Source organism: Calypte anna, chromosome 12 (assembly GCF_003957555.1).
Source record: "Calypte anna isolate BGI_N300 chromosome 12, bCalAnn1_v1.p, whole genome shotgun sequence".
NCBI classification, from domain to species: Eukaryota; Metazoa; Chordata; class Aves; order Apodiformes; family Trochilidae; genus Calypte; species Calypte anna.
Window position 1 is genome coordinate 3,409,214 of NC_044258.1, and position 18,435 is coordinate 3,427,648.

General features: G+C 41.3%; 1 protein-coding gene across 3 annotated transcripts in view; it reads right to left on the reverse strand.

Annotated features, from left to right (window-relative positions):
- The window catches only part of IQSEC1 (IQ motif and Sec7 domain 1), a 329,109-nt gene that overhangs the window by 148,178 nt on the left and 162,496 nt on the right, over positions 1-18,435 (reverse strand). For all 3 annotated transcript variants that reach the window (XM_030458205.1, XM_008498935.2, XM_030458207.1), the window contains one exon: positions 7,720-7,764. In XM_030458205.1, the coding sequence (XP_030314065.1) occupies positions 7,720-7,764 (45 nt within the window). The remainder of the gene's footprint in view (positions 1-7,719; positions 7,765-18,435) is intronic.

The window sequence follows — 18,435 nt, forward strand, 5'->3', positions numbered from 1 at the left end:
AAGCAATAAAAAAGCAGCTTTACAATGTTTGTCACAAGTTCTCACTAATTCTCCTACCACTCCCTTTCCCCTTTCAGCAAGAGAGTAGAATAGCAAGGAAAAGCACTGGTGGCATCATGTGCAGCCACCCAGTCCCAAAAAGCATTTCAGAGTTAATGTTTTCTTACCTTTTATAGAAACCGTGGAGAGGCTGGAGACATAAAAACTGCCAGTAATCCAAGCAGAAGGCCTTTAACTTCAGCATTTTCAAATACTTCTACTGCAGCAACTGTGGTCTGCAGCTAGGTTTGAACAACACAGGACTTTTTTGTTATGATCTGAATGACTCAAACCCAATCTAACACACTCCTCTCCTTATTGCTGCAGCCCAAGTGTTTCTCATTGCTCCCCACCCGGGCTGCTATCCCTGCACATGGCACAGCACCTGCAGGGTTACAGTATCCCACTTTGATACAAAGAGGCAGGCGCACAAAGGATATGAATTCATGTGCACTCTTTGATCCTGACTGCAGTTTATCTTTCCAAAAAGTCCCCAGCGCTACCGGGATAACTGCTATTACACAGAAATCCCACTTCTCCTTTTGGCTATTTTAGGCCGAGCTGAAAGCCTCCTGGTCAAACGCCGCATAAATATTCCAGCTAAGGCTTGTGAAGGACCTTTGGAAAGCATCCTTAGAGGTCACAGAACTTCGGAAAATGCAAGCAATTATCTCAATCAGATCTGACAACAACTGCCCTATAATCACAGCACTGCTATGATCCCATCGCATGGGAACTGCAGGCTTTTTTTCCTTTTTTTTTTCTCTTTTTTTTTTTTTTTTTTTTTTTAAATAGAGCAGCACACAACTCGGTTAATCAGCTCCTCCTGTGTAAATCACATCAGCTCCATTGTCTGCCAGCACCTATGAAAACTGTGGGCTCCTTATGACGGGGGGGGGGGGGAAAGGCGGAAAAAAAAAAAAAAAAAAAAAAAAAAGGCAGGCAGAAGTGCAGACCCTCCCCACTCCCCAGCCCAATTATGCTTATCTTATTCCCAGCACACTTGGCCAGTTAGCTCTGTGTGAGGGAAAACTAATCATCTATCTGAGCCACATGGTGCGGGCGGGCAGCCCCCGCCGCGTTGCCGGGGCAGCGGAGAGGGGATGGGGGGACAGCGGGGAGGGGAGGGGATGGGGACAACGGGGATGGGCTAGGGACAGGGGGATGGGCTGGCCTGGGTTCGGGGGACAGCGGCTGTGCGGGTGGGTCGGAGCCGGCGGCAGTCCCAGCCCCTGGGTGTGCGGGGAGCGCGGAGCCAGGAGCGGCACGGAAGGGACCTCAGCCTTGGCCCCATTCGCTGTTTCAAAGCTCTGGCGAGGCGTGGCAGGAACAGGTCGGTTTTCTTCTGAAAAGACAAACGACAAGGCTCCAGAGCTGATGTCTCTCTGCCTGCCTGCAGGCACTAGTCCCGCGGTACCGGACCTGGCCCTCCTGGGTCCCCCGGGCAGCGCCAGCCCCGTGGGATACTCTGAGTGGGGTCACCGACACAGGAGTGTCCCACAGGACACGTTCCTGGCACCAGAGGAGACAGTGTTTACCGTTTTCAAAGTTATTGTTGTAAATACCAGTGAGTGTCCCAGTGCATGCTGAGCAGTCCCTCTGGGCAATTCCCTGCTGTTTACTTTTCCAGAAACTGCAATTTGGGTATTTCTCATTCTGCTGGGTTTTTGGAAATCACTAATAGTGTGCATTTCGGATGGAGCTTGAAATAATATCAGAGGTAACAGGAACATAAGAGTTCCATTGAAACAACAACAAAACCAAAATCAACATTTGAAAAAATATTTAAAAGCAAAGATGCTGACACTTGCACAGGTGGTTTTACAAAAAAAAACAAACCCCAAACCACTACACATTTTTAACACTGTTTACAAAATATGAAAAGAAACCCAAAGCCCCAAACTGTAACTTGAGGCTCCTTTCTATGCAGACATATCTAGTTCCCCAAGTGCCTGGATAATAAGCTATATTTAGGGAGCCTTCTGGTTTCTGGTTTTACTCATTGTCACTATTCAGTTCCATAAAGGCCTTGCAACTTCTCAGAAAAAAACAGTTTATGTAAGTTTACTTGAAATGAAATTATAAATCTATCTGAGCAAGAACTGTCACTTCAGCAAAGTGAAGAAATGGGTAAGTTAAGCCTAGACAAAGTTTAAAAATGTTCCTGTCACACACAGTCTGCTGTCTCCCTAAAAATACCTTGTACAGCTCAGGGTGAGTGGTGGAAACAAACAGATCATGGGAAAAGCAACTTGCACAAAAGAGCACAAATGCAATGTCTGCTTGATTTGGGCCCTTTAAAAAATAATGTCTTGTAAGGATTCTCCTTGCTATACACAATCACCTGTGATGCCTGCACCCACTCAGGGTGACTTCTGTGAGAACAGCACCCGAGCTGGTGCTGTGGCAGAGATTCCTCAGGAAACACTATTGCCTGTTTGGGATAAGCAAGTCCCCTGACAACAACGAATACTGTGACACTTGCAGACCCTTTTTCTTCCTGAATTCCCATTCTCCTGAGCTTCATTAGCTTGGCAATTTCCAAGAGAGTGCTCCCCTCAAGAATAGTTAGTTTCATATCACAATCTTCCATCCCAGCTTTTCATCCCTAAAAAAAAAAACCAGTCCCTGTTTTCCAGGGGCAGCTTTATCTAAAGAGGAGCTGAATGAAAGGCCCTTGAGACCCAGTGCCTGCCCCCTGGTTCCTTGGTGCTGCCTCCTGCCTTGGGCTGGGCCATTCCAAAGGCCACTGCCTCAACAGAGAACAACACAAAACCTTTTCCCCTTTTTTTCCATGAACAAACAACAACAACAACAACAAAAAACACCAAAAAACAAACAAACAAACAAAAAAACCAACCAGAAAAATCTGTGTTTGAGTTTTCCTTATTGGAACATACAACTGTCTGAAATAATAATAAAAAAAAAAGGGAATGTCTTGCTCCATAACCCAGCCCAGCTATTCCCAGCATGAAGGGAAAAGGGGGAAGCCATACTAAGGCAAGCCCAAGGGACACCAGCCACAGGCTTGATCCTGAAATTAGATTTTCCTACACTTCACATTCCAAAGCTATGTCTTACAAAGCAAATCATACCCTTTCCAGAGGGGAAAAAAAAAAAAAAAAGCTATTTGTCACCTTAATTAGTTAATTCTGAATACTGGACTTGCGGTGAGGAGAAGCTAAGTACTAATGAATTTTCTGACAGCAACCAATTCTGATTATACAGCACTGCATGCAGAGAAAATGCTAATTAGGACTTTTGCAAGTGAAAAGCACCATGCTCTAAACACGTTCCTCATTTTTGCTCCTCTTCCAGGGGAAAACAACAAAGAAAATTAAGCTGCATCTCACGCTCACCCTGGATATAAAACCAGTTCTTTCAGAAAGGCATTTACCAAAACCTTTGACTTCAAATTCCCAGGCTTAATAGCAGCAGGAATTTTTGGATGTGCTGTAGAGCTTCAGCACTTGTGAGCAGTTTGCTGAAAACTTCTATGGTCATTTGGAGTTTTTCTGTGCAGAGAGGCAGCTCTGGCAGCAGTGTACTAAAGGCTCTGACAAGTCTTTCAAAAACAGCCACAAAAAAAAAAACCAAAAAAACCCCAAAAGAAACCCAAACCAAAACAATAAGGGCAAAGTGAAAATCATACAGTACAACACCTCCTTTTTTAGAGATGGTTGTCTTGTCAATCCATGAAACTCTGAGTAAAATAATCTTTGGGTACAGCATGAAGTCAGTGCCTGCTAGAGGTACCAGTGCTCTGACTTCTGACTTCAGATACTGGGGAATCAGGAAAATGGACTTCTCTAGCTACATAATCTTTAACCCTTCATGAAATAAGGAAACTGAACTACTGTTATTTACTTACATGCACCCTTAAAATGACACGCCAGGAACATTCCTGAAAAAGATTTTGCTTTCCCAGAAAAAGTGTACCTGCCTCCTTACAGAGAGTACAGAAATCATGAGCCTCCAGTGGGAAAACTGTTTTCCATGAGTCTTTCAGTACTTGGGCATGAAATCCTTCAATAGCCACAGACAAAACCTTCATGCTAGTGATTTGCAGGTTGTGGAGCTCAAGAACATCATGAGACCAGAGCAGTGTGATTCCTATCTATACTAACATCACAATACCATGGTGCACACCCCACTAAAACGTGGTGGCCATACAAAACTACAGAGATGTAGAAAAGTTGCCTTAGTGCAACCAAACAGAGGCTGAGCTTGTTCCTGGGAGGCTTTAAGGTCTCTCTGCTCACAGAATACAACAGCACACAAAGCTCCTGCACTTTGGGTCCCTTTCTTGATACTGGAAACCAAAGAGCTTCCACATGCAATTTGGTAGAAAAATTTCCTCGGTTGTTGATACAAAGAATAAGGAAGACTTTATGGTCCAGGCTCTGGCAAACCAGATCTCTCTTCCAGGCCCTTTTACACATTTCTGGGTAGCACTTCAGCAATCATCCCTTCCCAGTCAGGGAAAATGGAAGAGTTGTGTTCATACTGAGTTCTCAGGCCTTGCTGCACTATTGTGACACCCAGGCATGTTGGGCAAGCCCCAGAGAAGCCCAGAGAATAGGGAGTATAAAATCAAACTTTCTTCTCCCCCTGCTCTTTACAGAAAGGCAAGCTCTGCTGCCTAAAAATGCTTCAGTAAATCAAAACAAAGTTATTTTGCTTGAAACAGCTCTCAGATTTATGCACTCCCCCACAGATGAATATTAATCATAACTTCATTTCTGGTTATTAAGCCTTTAAGCTGCCAAAATGTCATGAAGTAAAATAGCAAGAAATTAATTCTTATAGCTGGGTATCTTTTCTGCATGCCTGTACTCTAAACACTAGATGATCAATTTGTTACAGAAGATGACAAATATGCCACAAATGTCTACAAAACTTAAATATTTAAATTGCTGGATTGTTTGAAATAGGTTTGGTAATACAGCACTCCAGAAAGCCCACATTAAGATTTAGACACTAAGAAAATATTTTCAGGTATCAGGTAAAAGCCAACAGAGTCCAGCTCAAGGTATCCAGAACAAATACTGTGCAAACCATGGAAGAGATTGTGCAAAACAGAATATACATATATATATATATATACACACATACATATAAGCAGGCCAATTTGTACAGATTTTTCTCTTTATAAGGGACATAAGCAAAACAAGAAAATCTTTCCCATTGGCTTTTTCAAAACTGTTTTTTTCTCCAATCTCACAACAGCGTAGCTTTCAATTGAACCTACAGAATCCAAGTGCAATCTAAATAAACCCAGGGGAAACAAAGGGATCTGTCTGATGAGGACTCCACATACAACTGAAATTTAACAAAATCAGATTAATGGATTACAATGTTCCAAAGAAGGTGAGAACTAGAGGAGTGGTTTGAGGGCAAACTTACCTTGTAGATGGGGACAGGAAAAAAGTGAGCAAGATCCAAGAAAAGTAGCCTGGCTAGAAAATACCAATTGCTTGACAGGACACTTGATAGGGTCAAATTAGTTGATACGCTCAACTTTGTGGGTCAGTCAAGGGCCAATATGCTCAACAGGTTAATGGGACAACAGTAACAAGAAGTCATCTACTGTCCTTCATTTTACTTAAAAATAATAGCCTTGTCTTTAACTACAACTCCAGAACAGACTTATTTAACTAGATTTTACATGTTCAATTATTATTTAACCCTAGGCAAAATTCACTAGTTTAGCTATATAATCTGAAAATTTCTTTAATGTCCCCTCTATGACTGCTTTATTCCATGGTTTTTAAACATCATAAAATTATATCATTTGTACTTCAGAGCTGTATTTTATATCCTTTTCTGGTAAGCACCATATATTACTTCACCCCAGTTCTCAAATATCAAAAGGACTTGCTGCTAGTAAGTTATTTTCAAATAAAATTTTATAAAGACAGTTCTGTGAAAAAAATCTAGGCAACGTCTGAGAGGTTTTATAAAAGTGAACGGGATGAAGAGGAAAGTCTCAAAATCTCTGATAGCAGAATTTTGTTTTGTTTTATTTTTAAAGAAGGTAGAACATAAGCTATTATATCCCTATTATCTGCAACATAAAGAAGTGCAATCAAGGATTCTATTCCAGCCTGCATCTCTCTGTTGCAGGCTTAAGAAAGCTTCTCCCTCTGCCCGCATACTAATGAGAGCTGAGGCACTGAACTTAATTCAGCCCCTGGAGTGAGGAACTCTGTGGTTCAGGAGGCCATGCAGCACTGGCAGTGCCCATGCCAGGGGGTATTACATCACATGCTCTCAGTTCACTGAAAAGAGTTTAAAGCAAGGAAATATTCACATGGGTTTATTATCCCATAGTATCTCAAAATGAACCAACCGTTGAGGTTTCTGGAAAACACTCAGTGCCACTAAACCTATTCAAATAATATTCCCTATCCCTGTTCCCACCAAATGTTAAGAGTCAGACACTTCTTGTATCTGTCTAATTCTTCCCAAACTTTCTCACTGGTATTTCCCATGGAAAAAATTCCATTGGAAGGAAAAATCCTGTAACTATTTTAACAAAGATTATCTAGCCTGGAATAAAGACAGCAGTGATACCTGGTTCTGGGAACTTGAGCCCAGAGAACAGTAAACCATAAACCAGCTACACCATGAAGTTCTTGCTAAAGTAAGTTTGCAGAAAAGCAGGGTGGGGTGAAGTTGACATTGTTTCCTGCATTGTCCTACCACACAAAGAAACAGTGTTCCAGTCAACCCTGGAGATGGGAACAGAACTCCAGTCATGACTACACAGTGTCCAGTGTTGCTATGCTGAGCTGAAAACAAAGATAATATTACAACATGAGGGGTGGTTTCAGGAAATGATAAAGCACATGCTTTAATTTCAGAAGGCCATACACTAGAAAATAATGGAAGATTAATAATAAATAGGGCCTTTAATTTGAGTAAGGTTAAACAGAACCATTCCCATTGCTTTGTCTAAGAAAGGCAAAAGCTGCACAATGTGGGGAAAAGCCACATTCTCAACCCATAGCATCTCCAAAGGCAGACTTTTTACCAGACTTTGTTTTACCAAAGCATCTGTCAGATTGAGAGGAAGGGACTCTGCCCCAACCTCATCAAAGGAAGGCTGTGACATTGATGCAGTCTTTAATGTGCATGTAACTATGAGAATAAAAGATGCAAGGTGCCCACTTGATATGCAGTGCTAACAGTACTAAGCATTTTCTTTCCTAATTTGGGTGATCAAAGTAAAATCTCAGTTACTGCATTGACTCATATGACAGCACTCTCTGAAGTTTCTACATGTGATTTTATGAAAATGCTGAGCAATGGAAAACACAAATGACTTTGACACAATCAGTATTGTTGACTCAAAGCAGTATAAAACTGCCAGGGACAGTCAAATGTTTTCAGCCCAGCCTAGGTTTAAATAATCTGAGAGAGAAATGGTTTGCCCACGTGTGGTCAGGAACACACCTTCCTTCCCTTCCCACTCCTCTGGGAATGAACATAACTTCAAGGTAAAGATGAAAATCTGGAAGTGAATGAACAATCCCTCTCAAACAGAAAATACATCTCCTTGGTCACTGCCCCTGCTGGCTTGGCATCGTAAGATAGTTTGGTGAGGTCCAGCTGATAAGAACAGAGGTGATTTCTATCATTTCAAACCTAAAATTAGTATCTGTGTTACTACAGTACCTGAGTGGATCAGTTGAGACGCTGCTTCCCGTTTCCAATGAAGCCCTGAGATGATAGCAAAAGAATAAAATTATAAACCATTACAACTACTAACAATACTATGTCCTTAAATCCCAAATGCTTAACAACTTTACATTTTCTTCTTTTTCATTGACATTTTATAGTACTTAGCATGCCATTCAACATGGATGTGAACAATCCCCAAACAAAAAAACCCAACAGCAATTTCCTAGATGCTAGAGAAAGGGGAATTACAGAAACATTTTTCTGAACTAGTCAGAAAGTAGTCAGTAAAATCTCAGCTCAGTTCACCTGTACTAGTATAGAACCAGCAAAAAGCATCCTCACCAGAAGGCTTAGATCAAAGAGTGAGGCGCAACGAGCAGCACCAGGACAGGGCAGAGTACATAATGCAAACCCTGAGCACAGAAGAGGAGCTCTGTGCAGCTCAGGAGTACAAACTGCTCCTGGCCACACTACTGTCACTCATAGTGTAGCCACTAAGCACAACCAGCACAGCTGCAGGCAACAGGGAGCTGGACAAAATTCTGTGAGAGCCTCATGATGTTTCATTCTCCCCTCTTGCTGGGTTTCCTCACACTGGGCATCAGATCACTACTCCCTAGCAGCACAGTCACCCTCACATGCAGGGATTCTGTGTTTCTATTAAAAAAGGCAACTAGAAAGTCAATCTGAAGAAGTATTGCAGCAGAAAGTTTAGCTCAGATGCTGTAAGTACTGAGGTGCTTGAAACTACACTTTAGTTCAAGCAGCAATATTTTAACATTTAGTAAGGTATTAATAATGGGACTTGCTTTCACTAAGCATAACTTTAGGTTTCTTATAAACATGTATATGATATAGAGTTAATTTTTAGGGTGAAAACAGTTTTTCCACAGTAAATAAAACATTAATAAATGTAATAAAACATTAGCCAAAGCTTCATAATGAACACTGTCACCATGTTAGAAGTATTTTTGAAATGGTTAGTTGCTCTTACCCATTACACAAACTACCACAGATCAATCTTTGCTCATATAGGCATAACTGTGTATGATCTAAGGAGGGTCATAAAATTAGCATTAGAATTGCACTGATTATATTTACAGGAAATACTTGTAAATCAATGTCAAATCTTGATTTTTAATCCCAAGATTACTAGGCATTTACAACAATACAAAGGGTTGTGCAAAAGGAAGAGGCCATAAATGCAACATGTGCAAAAATTAGTTGTACAGAAATGGAAACAAAACCATATTGTCCAAATAGCTTTTAACTAAAGCCCTAAAGCTGTAAAACAGCTTTTAGGAGCTCATTTCACCCTGTAATTTGTTTGCTTCTGGCGTTCAGGATTTGTGAATAGTGATGAATTTTGAGGGGCTGGGTTACATATGTTGGCTTTGTGGCTCATTGCTTGTTTAACAATTGTAAAGGCTGAACTAATTTACTTATAATTAAGTTTACTGCTTAACACAGTGTGCCATGGAAGTGCCAACCTCCTCACTGAGCCTGACTTTTCACCTTGCTTTCAACACAGACTTATATAAAATCTGAACGGTTTTACCCTTCTTACTATAAATAAATATGTAACAGCCTCTGTCTTTGTGTGGTGGCAAGACGCTGTGAATAAAGAGGAGATGGAAATGAGACACAAGGCAGAGCTGATTAGCCTCCACCCCACTGCAACCTTGATTGTGGCCCTGAATGACATTGAGCACGTTGTGACCTCAGGGACACCTCAGACAATCACAGCCAGCAGGATTACAGCTTCATTAAAAACACCTCGGGTTTCTTTCTGCAGATACCTAAGGGAGGCTCCCCAGCCACCAAAAGCTTCAGTCAGGAGACACTTAGGAAGGAGCAGTACAGCTCCTACAGCAAAAATACCCATCCTGGGGCTGTCCTGAAGCATAGCTCAAAGGTTCTGCTTTCACACAGGTTTTTTAGAGATTTCCCCACTGCTGCTAACTGCAGCTCAGCGTGACATTGCAACCCAAACCAGAAAAAGCCACAGGTCTCATTGATTTAGAGCCACAAGTGCTGTCAAGGTGCCCAGAGAGTCCCACAGGCAGGGTGGCAGTGGAAGGGCTTCCCCCAGTGCCACGGATCCAGAGGACCTGTGCCCATGGGTGGGCAGCCTGGGGTAAGGGGAGACCCCATGGCAGCTCTGTTCCCAATGCTGCCTCAGCAGGGAGCCAAGGTGCCCTTCTGCCAGGGCCAGAAACTCCTCATCCTTGTCCAGCCACTTCTGCACATGCAGAATCAGAGCAGCCCTATGGATAAAGGCTTATGACTGTTTTTTCTCTGAGGGTCAGATATGAATGGTGTCTAACACAGGAAAAGCTGTGTGAGCTTAACAGAAGTCTCCCTGGCTGACAGCCACAAGCAGATCACGAGCAGGGAGCATCATTTTCTCCAGATGGATCCAAGGAAAGTCTGATTTCTGCTTCTCTGGAACCTTCCCCCATCACCTCTGTCCCTGCACAGCAGGTGAGCTGTTTGCTCTCAGCAATCCTTTAAGATCCTTCCCCACATGTCTATTTATCCTCACACACTTTTCAGCTTAAGAGTTCATTTTACCCTAAAATCTTGTCTGAAGCATTATTAAACTTTCTCAATTAGTCCCTGCTGCTCTTTTCAAGAAATTATCCCTTTGGGGAAAAATCTTCCCAGGGAGCAAGACAGAAACCAAGACATACACCAAGGAGGGTTACAGGCCCAAAAGAAGTGACAGTACAGCCTGATCACCCACCCACAGATTCAACTTCCCATTGGGGAAAACCTCAGAAGTGGACTGAAAACATGAAAAACAATGCTGAATAGCCAGGAAAAACTCCAATAGAGACAGAAGAAATAAAATCTGAAAGTTACTGAAAGATCTGGATTTGGGGTACAGAAAGTTAGTTAATTCTTATTGAGCTTACAGAATAATTTTAGTACAATGATATAATCATTCCCCCTCTTTCTTTACATCCAAAATTCCACTTAAGTATTTTTTTTACAAATACTATTCAAAGATGGAAAGCTAATTTAAAACAAAAGTAACCCACATCATAAACACAGTAGTCATTAAGATACAGCAAGCAAAATAGCACATTCTAACCCAAACTAAATTCAGGAATGTTTGATTCAGAAAAAAGAAAAATATATATATTTTAGGTTCATTCAATACATGGCTTGCTTGGTTTGTTTTTTAACAAATTAAGTGGAGAGGAAAAAAAGTACTGCAGTGTTCTGAAGAAAACAATCAGGAAGGTCTAACAATCCTACTTGTTTATTCCTAATGGGCACTGACTTTGTATTCCAGAAAGAAATACATATACATCTAACAAACCCATTGAAACTACACTATTAAAAATACAATAGACTCGCCTTTATGTGTACAATTACCACTCTGTACATACACAAGAAATGGAAAAAAAAGGTGCCCAAAATACTATGTGTAACCATAGAGCTATGCCCAATGAATTGCCTGAAAATTGAGCTCAGAACTTATACCACCATTAAACAGGAGAAAACAAACTGCAGAACTATGTTGCATTATGAGGGGAAAAAAATGCTCTAAACCACCCTGCTGGCTGTTTATGTCTCCAGTTTGTTTCCATGGAGTTTGCAAGGGCCTTCTAGGTAGGGAGCTGAAGAAATGTGCACCAATTCCAGTTATGAGTCACTTGAGTGACATCGCCACGTTATGAAAATTCTTGACATTGTAGAGAAAAGGCAGAGGAAATCATTGCATGAACTGTAACTAAACCTGGCATACAGGGCTATACCCAGCTACATTATTTGGCATTAACATGGCCCAGCATGAAATCTGAAGAATGGGTGTAGTTGTTTTTACCAACAACCTCTTTCAAGGCTAAAAGAATTATAAAAAATATGGATAGACACAACTCCTGAGTGACAAACTTGGTGACCGCTGGCACCTGCTCTCATCAGCTAGCACAGAAATCATCACTAGCCCCTACTTCTGAGGGAGAAAATAAAAATAACACCAAGAAATCACTGGACTGGAACTCAGAGTTGCTGTCTTACTCAGTAGGCTTTATATATTCATAGACAAACAGAGTAATTACAAATTTTATATCGTTGAGGCTCAGAGTTCAGTCCTGAAGCAAAAACCAAGAGGAGAGGCTGTAGCACCTGTCACTCACACCGTGGATACAGGTTGCTCATGCAAGTTGTCTTGGGAGCAGACCTGATGGAACAGGATTCCCAGAAACTGGGTATTTAAAAGATCAAATTGCAAAATGTTTTAGCATATTAAGTGAGAAGACAAAGAGCTCCTTCGTACTTTGAGCAACGACACCAGTTCTGTTTTATTTTGGTTTGTTGGGGTTTTTTGTGATGAAAGGAACTGTTTTTCATAAATACAAAATCACTCTTACTTGAGGTATCTTTGGGAACTGCATGAAATGGATTTCTTTATATGGATGTAGAAAAGGCTGAGAATTCATTTTTTGAAGAACTGTCAATCTTTAATCTTGCATTCCTTAGCTGTGATCATAGACAAGGAGTGTTACTGATCTGGGAGACAGCAGTACAGACAGAGACCTTAATTTAAACTATTTTTTCTGTCTGTATGGAACAGTGGCAATGTAAATCATTAAGACATTTCTGAGAAAGATGTCAATGTGATTGGAGTAAGCACCAGCATAACAACCCCATAGGAACTATGCCCTTGCTACTGGATAAATAGAATACAGTAATTCTAGTAGTCCAGCACTGTGTCTGTTCTGTAAGCTTTTTACAGAGTATTTGTTAAATCTCTTGACAGTGTGCAGTTTTGTGGTGGTTCTTACCATGTTGTCTGGATAATCTTGTGAGAGTCCCCACGCTTGCAGCTGCTTTCCCTTCTCAGGGCCTCGAGGGCACCTTCCAGCCCTACAGGCTCAGTTCTACTGAATAATGCTAAATTGGTATAGGAGCAGTCCAATTCCATCAGCACAGATGGCTGCAACTACTTCATTATCTGTTAACCAGGGGATACAGGAGAGCACAGTCCCACCTGCACTACTGCTGACAGGAGCTACAAATAACTCCCTCCCCTCAGCAGACAGCCTGCAAACAGTGAGGAGAAAAATCCAATTTGAGCAAAGCCAAGAGGTTCTTCTGGCATGAAAATACACAATGGTGGCAGATTAAATAATTGTAGTTGAAGCAAATCCACATTTTGATCCCAAGTAAAGATTGCTTAAATATATCATTTTTTGGCTAGAAAAGTGAAATTCACTTGAACAGCAGAGTCTGCAAATGACAACGTTTGTGTCTGAGAAGAAAAGACAGTTCTGAGCTCTAGCAAACCCTTGGTGCTGGAAGCAGCAAAGCACTCCATCTTTCCAGTGCTGAGGAAGGGAATGCAGAATAGTATGTTAAATATTTAAGACACTGTGCTAGATATTGCTCAGTGAATAATTGCTGCTTGTCACAGTTTCTTCATAAGAGCTGGCAGCACACAGAAGGAAGGGAACCCTGTCCATTGCAGGCTGAAGCTGTGATACTCCACACGTTCAGAATAATTTCTTTATATTCCAAAGTGCAGCCTCATTAAATGGAAATATTTACCCTTGCTTGAGGCTGGTGTGACACCTAGCACTGCCATTTGGTAGGCAACCAATCATAAAAGAGGCAGAAAGAAGGCAGCAGAAGGATCATACTCAGCCAGAACAACACCCTGCCAAAGAAACAAACCTGCAAATGATATTCTAGCCACTACACGCTGGACAAACAAAGTCATCCCTTCAAATTCTGTGTGAAATTGCTGTAAATCACTTCTTTGAGGACTGATGAATTTCAGGGTGCATGGCTTGACACCCAGCCTGTCTTAGCTGCAAGTGAAAGAGGTAATCACCAAAGTATCCAGCACTGAACAGCATGGTGCCTTCCTCCTAGGGCTGCCCTTCCATGGCAAACAGAAAAGAGCACAGCCTGCTCTCCTTTCATCACTTCTTCACAATACTGTTAAGTTACTTAACTAACAGGAAAAAGTAACAAGGTAACACATTAATTTTAGCCTCCCACTTCTACGTTCTGCCCAGCATATCACCTCAGCTCAAACTGTCCTCATTAATGGAGCCTGGCTTTGCCCAGAGATCAGCCAAGGCATCAGGAAGAACACATTCCCAAAAAAATGTGGAAGTGCCCTGAGCTAAGGAGCAAGCAGTTCAGCACTTGCTTTTGGTACACAGCCCTTTGCCTCATGTTCAAAAACCCAAATGCCTCAGAAGAAACAAGCTGTGGGAAATTCTAATTTGAATATCATAGCCCAGAAACTCAGGAAGAGATTGGGCTGCTCCAGAAATGAGGAGGATCCTGATGGATATATGGCTAAAAGCTCTGCTGTAATGCCTTTTCTGGCTGCAGCATCACTGACAGACACATTCCTGTGTCCTGCAGGAATTAGTGGAACACGAGCAAACCAAAATATTATCAAGATGGAAAGGCAGACACACTGCAATCTTAACACAGATTATGGTACAAAGGCAGCAGTTCTCAAACCTGCAATGCTTCTGGCAGCTTCAGTCACGTGTGGATCCAATTCAGAAACCCTGTCTCCCAGTGGCCTCTCATAACCACAGATCTAAAAGTAGAACAGCCCAACTCCAGAGGTTTCTGCAGAACCGTGTAAGTTGGCCAGAACACCCAACTGGTATTAGCCATACGAACAAAAACACAAGCTGCAAATACAGCTCAACTAAACCTTTCTTTTGGATACATAATTGGCACTCTTCAACTCTGAAAAGACAACATTCAGAAGGAAGGACCAAGAACTTTGAAGAACACCAGTACAATTCTTGTTTCTAATTTTCTCTTCTGATACACTGTGCTCCAAATATTTCCATGAACCACTTAGACAAGAAAGCAATTAAATACATGGTTAATGCTGCTCTTGGAAACAAAAAGCCTTCCTTCCTCACTTGGGACTTGAATGACTTAAGATTCCTAAGCATAGTTCTTTCTGCTGGGTCTAGAGGTGTTACAAAGGCTGGGTTACAAATCTAAGCAGGGAACTGATTGTCAGATCTCCTCCAGACATTGCAAGGCATCAAAGGCAGAAATAGATGAGAGAAAAACAAGAGCTTTAGGAAAACTCTTAACATACTTCTATGTGGCATACTAGAAATGTAATTGAATTTGGGTTGGTCTGAATGCAAGCTGTACACATAAGCCTTCTCTCATTTTTCCTCCTTCAGGAGGCTCCCCCCTGTGCATCAGAGGGTTCTGTCATAATTTGGTCAGCACAGAAGCACACCCAAACTCTCAATTTTATAACATCCTGTCCAAATCAAAATATAATCACAGTGCCTCAAAGAGATTTTAAATCTGTAGGAAAAGCAATAAGTAGGAAACAACATGACCATAAAAGCCATGAGGAAATAGCCAGACTAGGAAGCATACTGGCTTTATTAATTTGAGATAACTTCAAAAGTAAAACTGCATTTCTGTACAGTGACAACAAAATTGTATAAAGTCAGTTTGTGCTTACCAAGTTGAGGCCTGCATTCCTAGAGCCATCTCCAGGAGTAACAACTGGGGGGGCTTGGAGAAGCTTCCTTTTAAGAAACACTCTATTTTCAGTTTTATAGTAACACTACAGTAAAAGACATGACTTCCAACAATTAATTTTTAAAAAGCTCCACCAGCTAGGTGACTCCAGCAACAACCTCAAAATATGAAGGCCCTTGTGTTGAGCACCATGTCTGACACCACAGTTTCAGAGTTCCTATCAGTCACATATGCCTTCTATACCAATGCCTTGTTCACCTCAGCCTTCTACCAGGTTTTCTGAAAGAGCTGCAAGTCCCACAGCTCTGAACCAAAAAACAGTATTTACCAAGGAATCATCCTCTTGACAACACAAACTTTAGAATTTGTTATCCACTGAACATCTCATCAGCATTGTTTTCCAGGGTGATATCTTGCCAGAGGAACTGATTTCATCTGAAAAAACTGCTGTGATGTGGTTTGGGGTTTGCTAGAAGTGAAGTCCATTATTTAAATTACATTTATTCCCAGAGTTACATGAAGATCAGATGTTTATTAACAAGATTCACTACTATTTGCAGCTCAAATTTAGTGCAATGAAAACAAAACCGACCCATATATGCAACATGGGAATTGAGGTTTTCCATAGAAGGAAGAGAAAGTGTGCTGCAGATAGCAGCAGCCAATTGTATATAATCCAATTTGAAGACATTAAAGATTCCAGATCTGTGTTTAATCCTCAGTGAGGCAAAGGTCCAGCATGCTAATGTAATCTGAGAATTGAAGTGTTTGAAAACTTCTTGTTCAGCAATATGGCTGGACAAACTCACTTTGCATTAAGAGTTCTCATGTGTGTCTACTGTAGCCAGAGGTAGCTACCTTTTCCTTTTTTGCTTATCATCTACAAAGAAAGTGGTATTTATGAGAGCCATAAATCTGAAAATACCTTTTGTGTAAGGTTTCATGATTACTGTGAACTAAGCACTTAGAGTAACCAAGTTAGGCTAACTGCTATCCTTTGTGTGACTGCTTGCCCATCTACTGTAAGCAAAATCATATCACTTGCAGTGAAAAGCTGCTGCACAGGGGCCCATGCCTGTATCCACTCAGGTAGCAAAAGGATCTAAATTCCACAAGCATCCTTGCATAGCATTTGAGATGACCTAAGTGAAAAATAATGGGTCAGAAAACAAAGGCTGCTGCATAAACCAAAAATAGATGTGTAACTTAAAACAAGGGTTTGGCTACCCTGTGTCCCTTTGCAAGCTGTAGTGTTACTACCGTCCTACACCAGCTAGCAACAGCCCTGCCAAGAGTGACGCACTGAATCCCATCTTATATCAAACTGGCCTAAGAGCAGAAACATAGGACTTCATCCTTTAAAATATGAAGACTATTTCTGTTGGGTATGTGTCCTCCAGGTGTATTTAAGCACATTACAATTGTAGACAATTCAAAGTGTAAAAGATCTGCTGGCACAGAGCAGTAACAGGTGCACCACAGGAGTGGTTCAGTGACAGCCCTTCCTCTGGTTTCCATGTTGGTTTGTAGACTAATAATTTATTTCTTATCCTCACCTCAGCAGATACTGAATCCCCAGTTCAGAGTGGGAGCTGAAAACAGTGTGCAGCTGGAGTATGTCCTGTACATTATCATATGCTGCAGGCACCTCCCTGCAGTTTGCATGCCCCGAATGCTTAGGGACATTCAGAAAAACAAAAGGCTCAAAGAGGAGCCTTATTCCCTTGCACAGACCTGCAGGCAGCATGAGCCATGGCTGTGCTGCCAGCAGCTCATTTATCATGTACCATGACAAAGCTATTCATCCCTGGAGCTGTCCAGAAACACCACAAGTACAATTTAAGAATTCATATGACTTTCAACCTATTTCAATACATTCACTTCCAATCAATGATTATTTCTCTGCGTGTCACAAGTATTTTTCTTTGACTGCCCAGCATTTAACAAGAAGCAGCAGATTTTAGGAAAGATCTATAGATCACTGTGCACTGTTCTTTTGTTTCCCAGGAAATATAACAGAATTACCCAAGCTGTTAAGTGGATTCACAGACCTATGGTCAATGTGCTGTTTCCCTGAGCTCAGTAAAGCTGCATCTATTATATTCATTTCATCAGATCTGAAAAAGAAAATTGACAGGAATATTCACAGAAGCATATTCAGCCATTAAATTGTAGTGCCCTGTATCAGATTGTCAGAGGTGATGATGCTTCTTGTTAACACAGAAAAAACCCCTTTTTATCACTGCAAGAGCACAATATTTTTGTAACTCTGCTCCTTCTTTAGGCTACGGACCTACTGGATAGAAAACAGTGTGTTTTTTTAAGCATAGTTTTCTGGAAGAAAGTGCTTACAAATGTAAGTTAAATAACATGCAACTAGCAAACAATTAGAGAATCTGAAAACAAGCCCAAGCAGAGCTACATCAGCATGTCTGTGGCTCAACAATAAAAAGGGGTTAGTAGTGTGCATGCTGGAAGCAGGATGGGGAGGCTACAGAGCAGCCTGATCCATGGAAGGGAAACATGATTTTTCAGCTAACTGGCAGTTTATATTTATCAAGTGTGCTGCATGAATTTACAGGGGCTCGCTGATTTTCAAACATGAGAAGCTGAGACTCGTGCTTCCTGCCAGTTCCAAATGGATCCTGTGTGCTCCAGGCTCTCCTGCACAGGTGTTGGGTTCCAGCAGGGGCACCTGCAGGACCAGAGCTCAGGGGTTCTGCACAGGCCCACATCCTAATGCCTCCTGTTCAACAGTTAGAAAGCTCAGGTTTAGGAAGTGCTGCAAATGACATATGAGATATATTTATTTTTTTAAAATAAATTATATATACTTTTTTATATACACATTTGTAAAGTATATAGAAAAGTCAAATTTACTGTAACAATAATTCTCACTACCCTGACTTTTCATAAGTTTTGTGGCTCAGACAAGTGCCTAATGAAACATGAAAGAAAAACTCAGGATTCATTTAGCCTCATCTGTAATAAAGTGACAGGCTCCCTGCTGCTCTGCTTACACACCTAAACCTTGGCTTCCCTTTTGGCTCTTTGATCAGCCTCACATCATTGATGAAAATCATTAAATGAGTTGACAGTGCCTATTACTCAGTTGTTTTCAGTTTTATTTTAAAAAGCACTGGGTATTTTTTCATCTTGAAGCACTGCTATATTCTGACCAAGCTGTTTGTGGGGAGGAGCTACTACTGC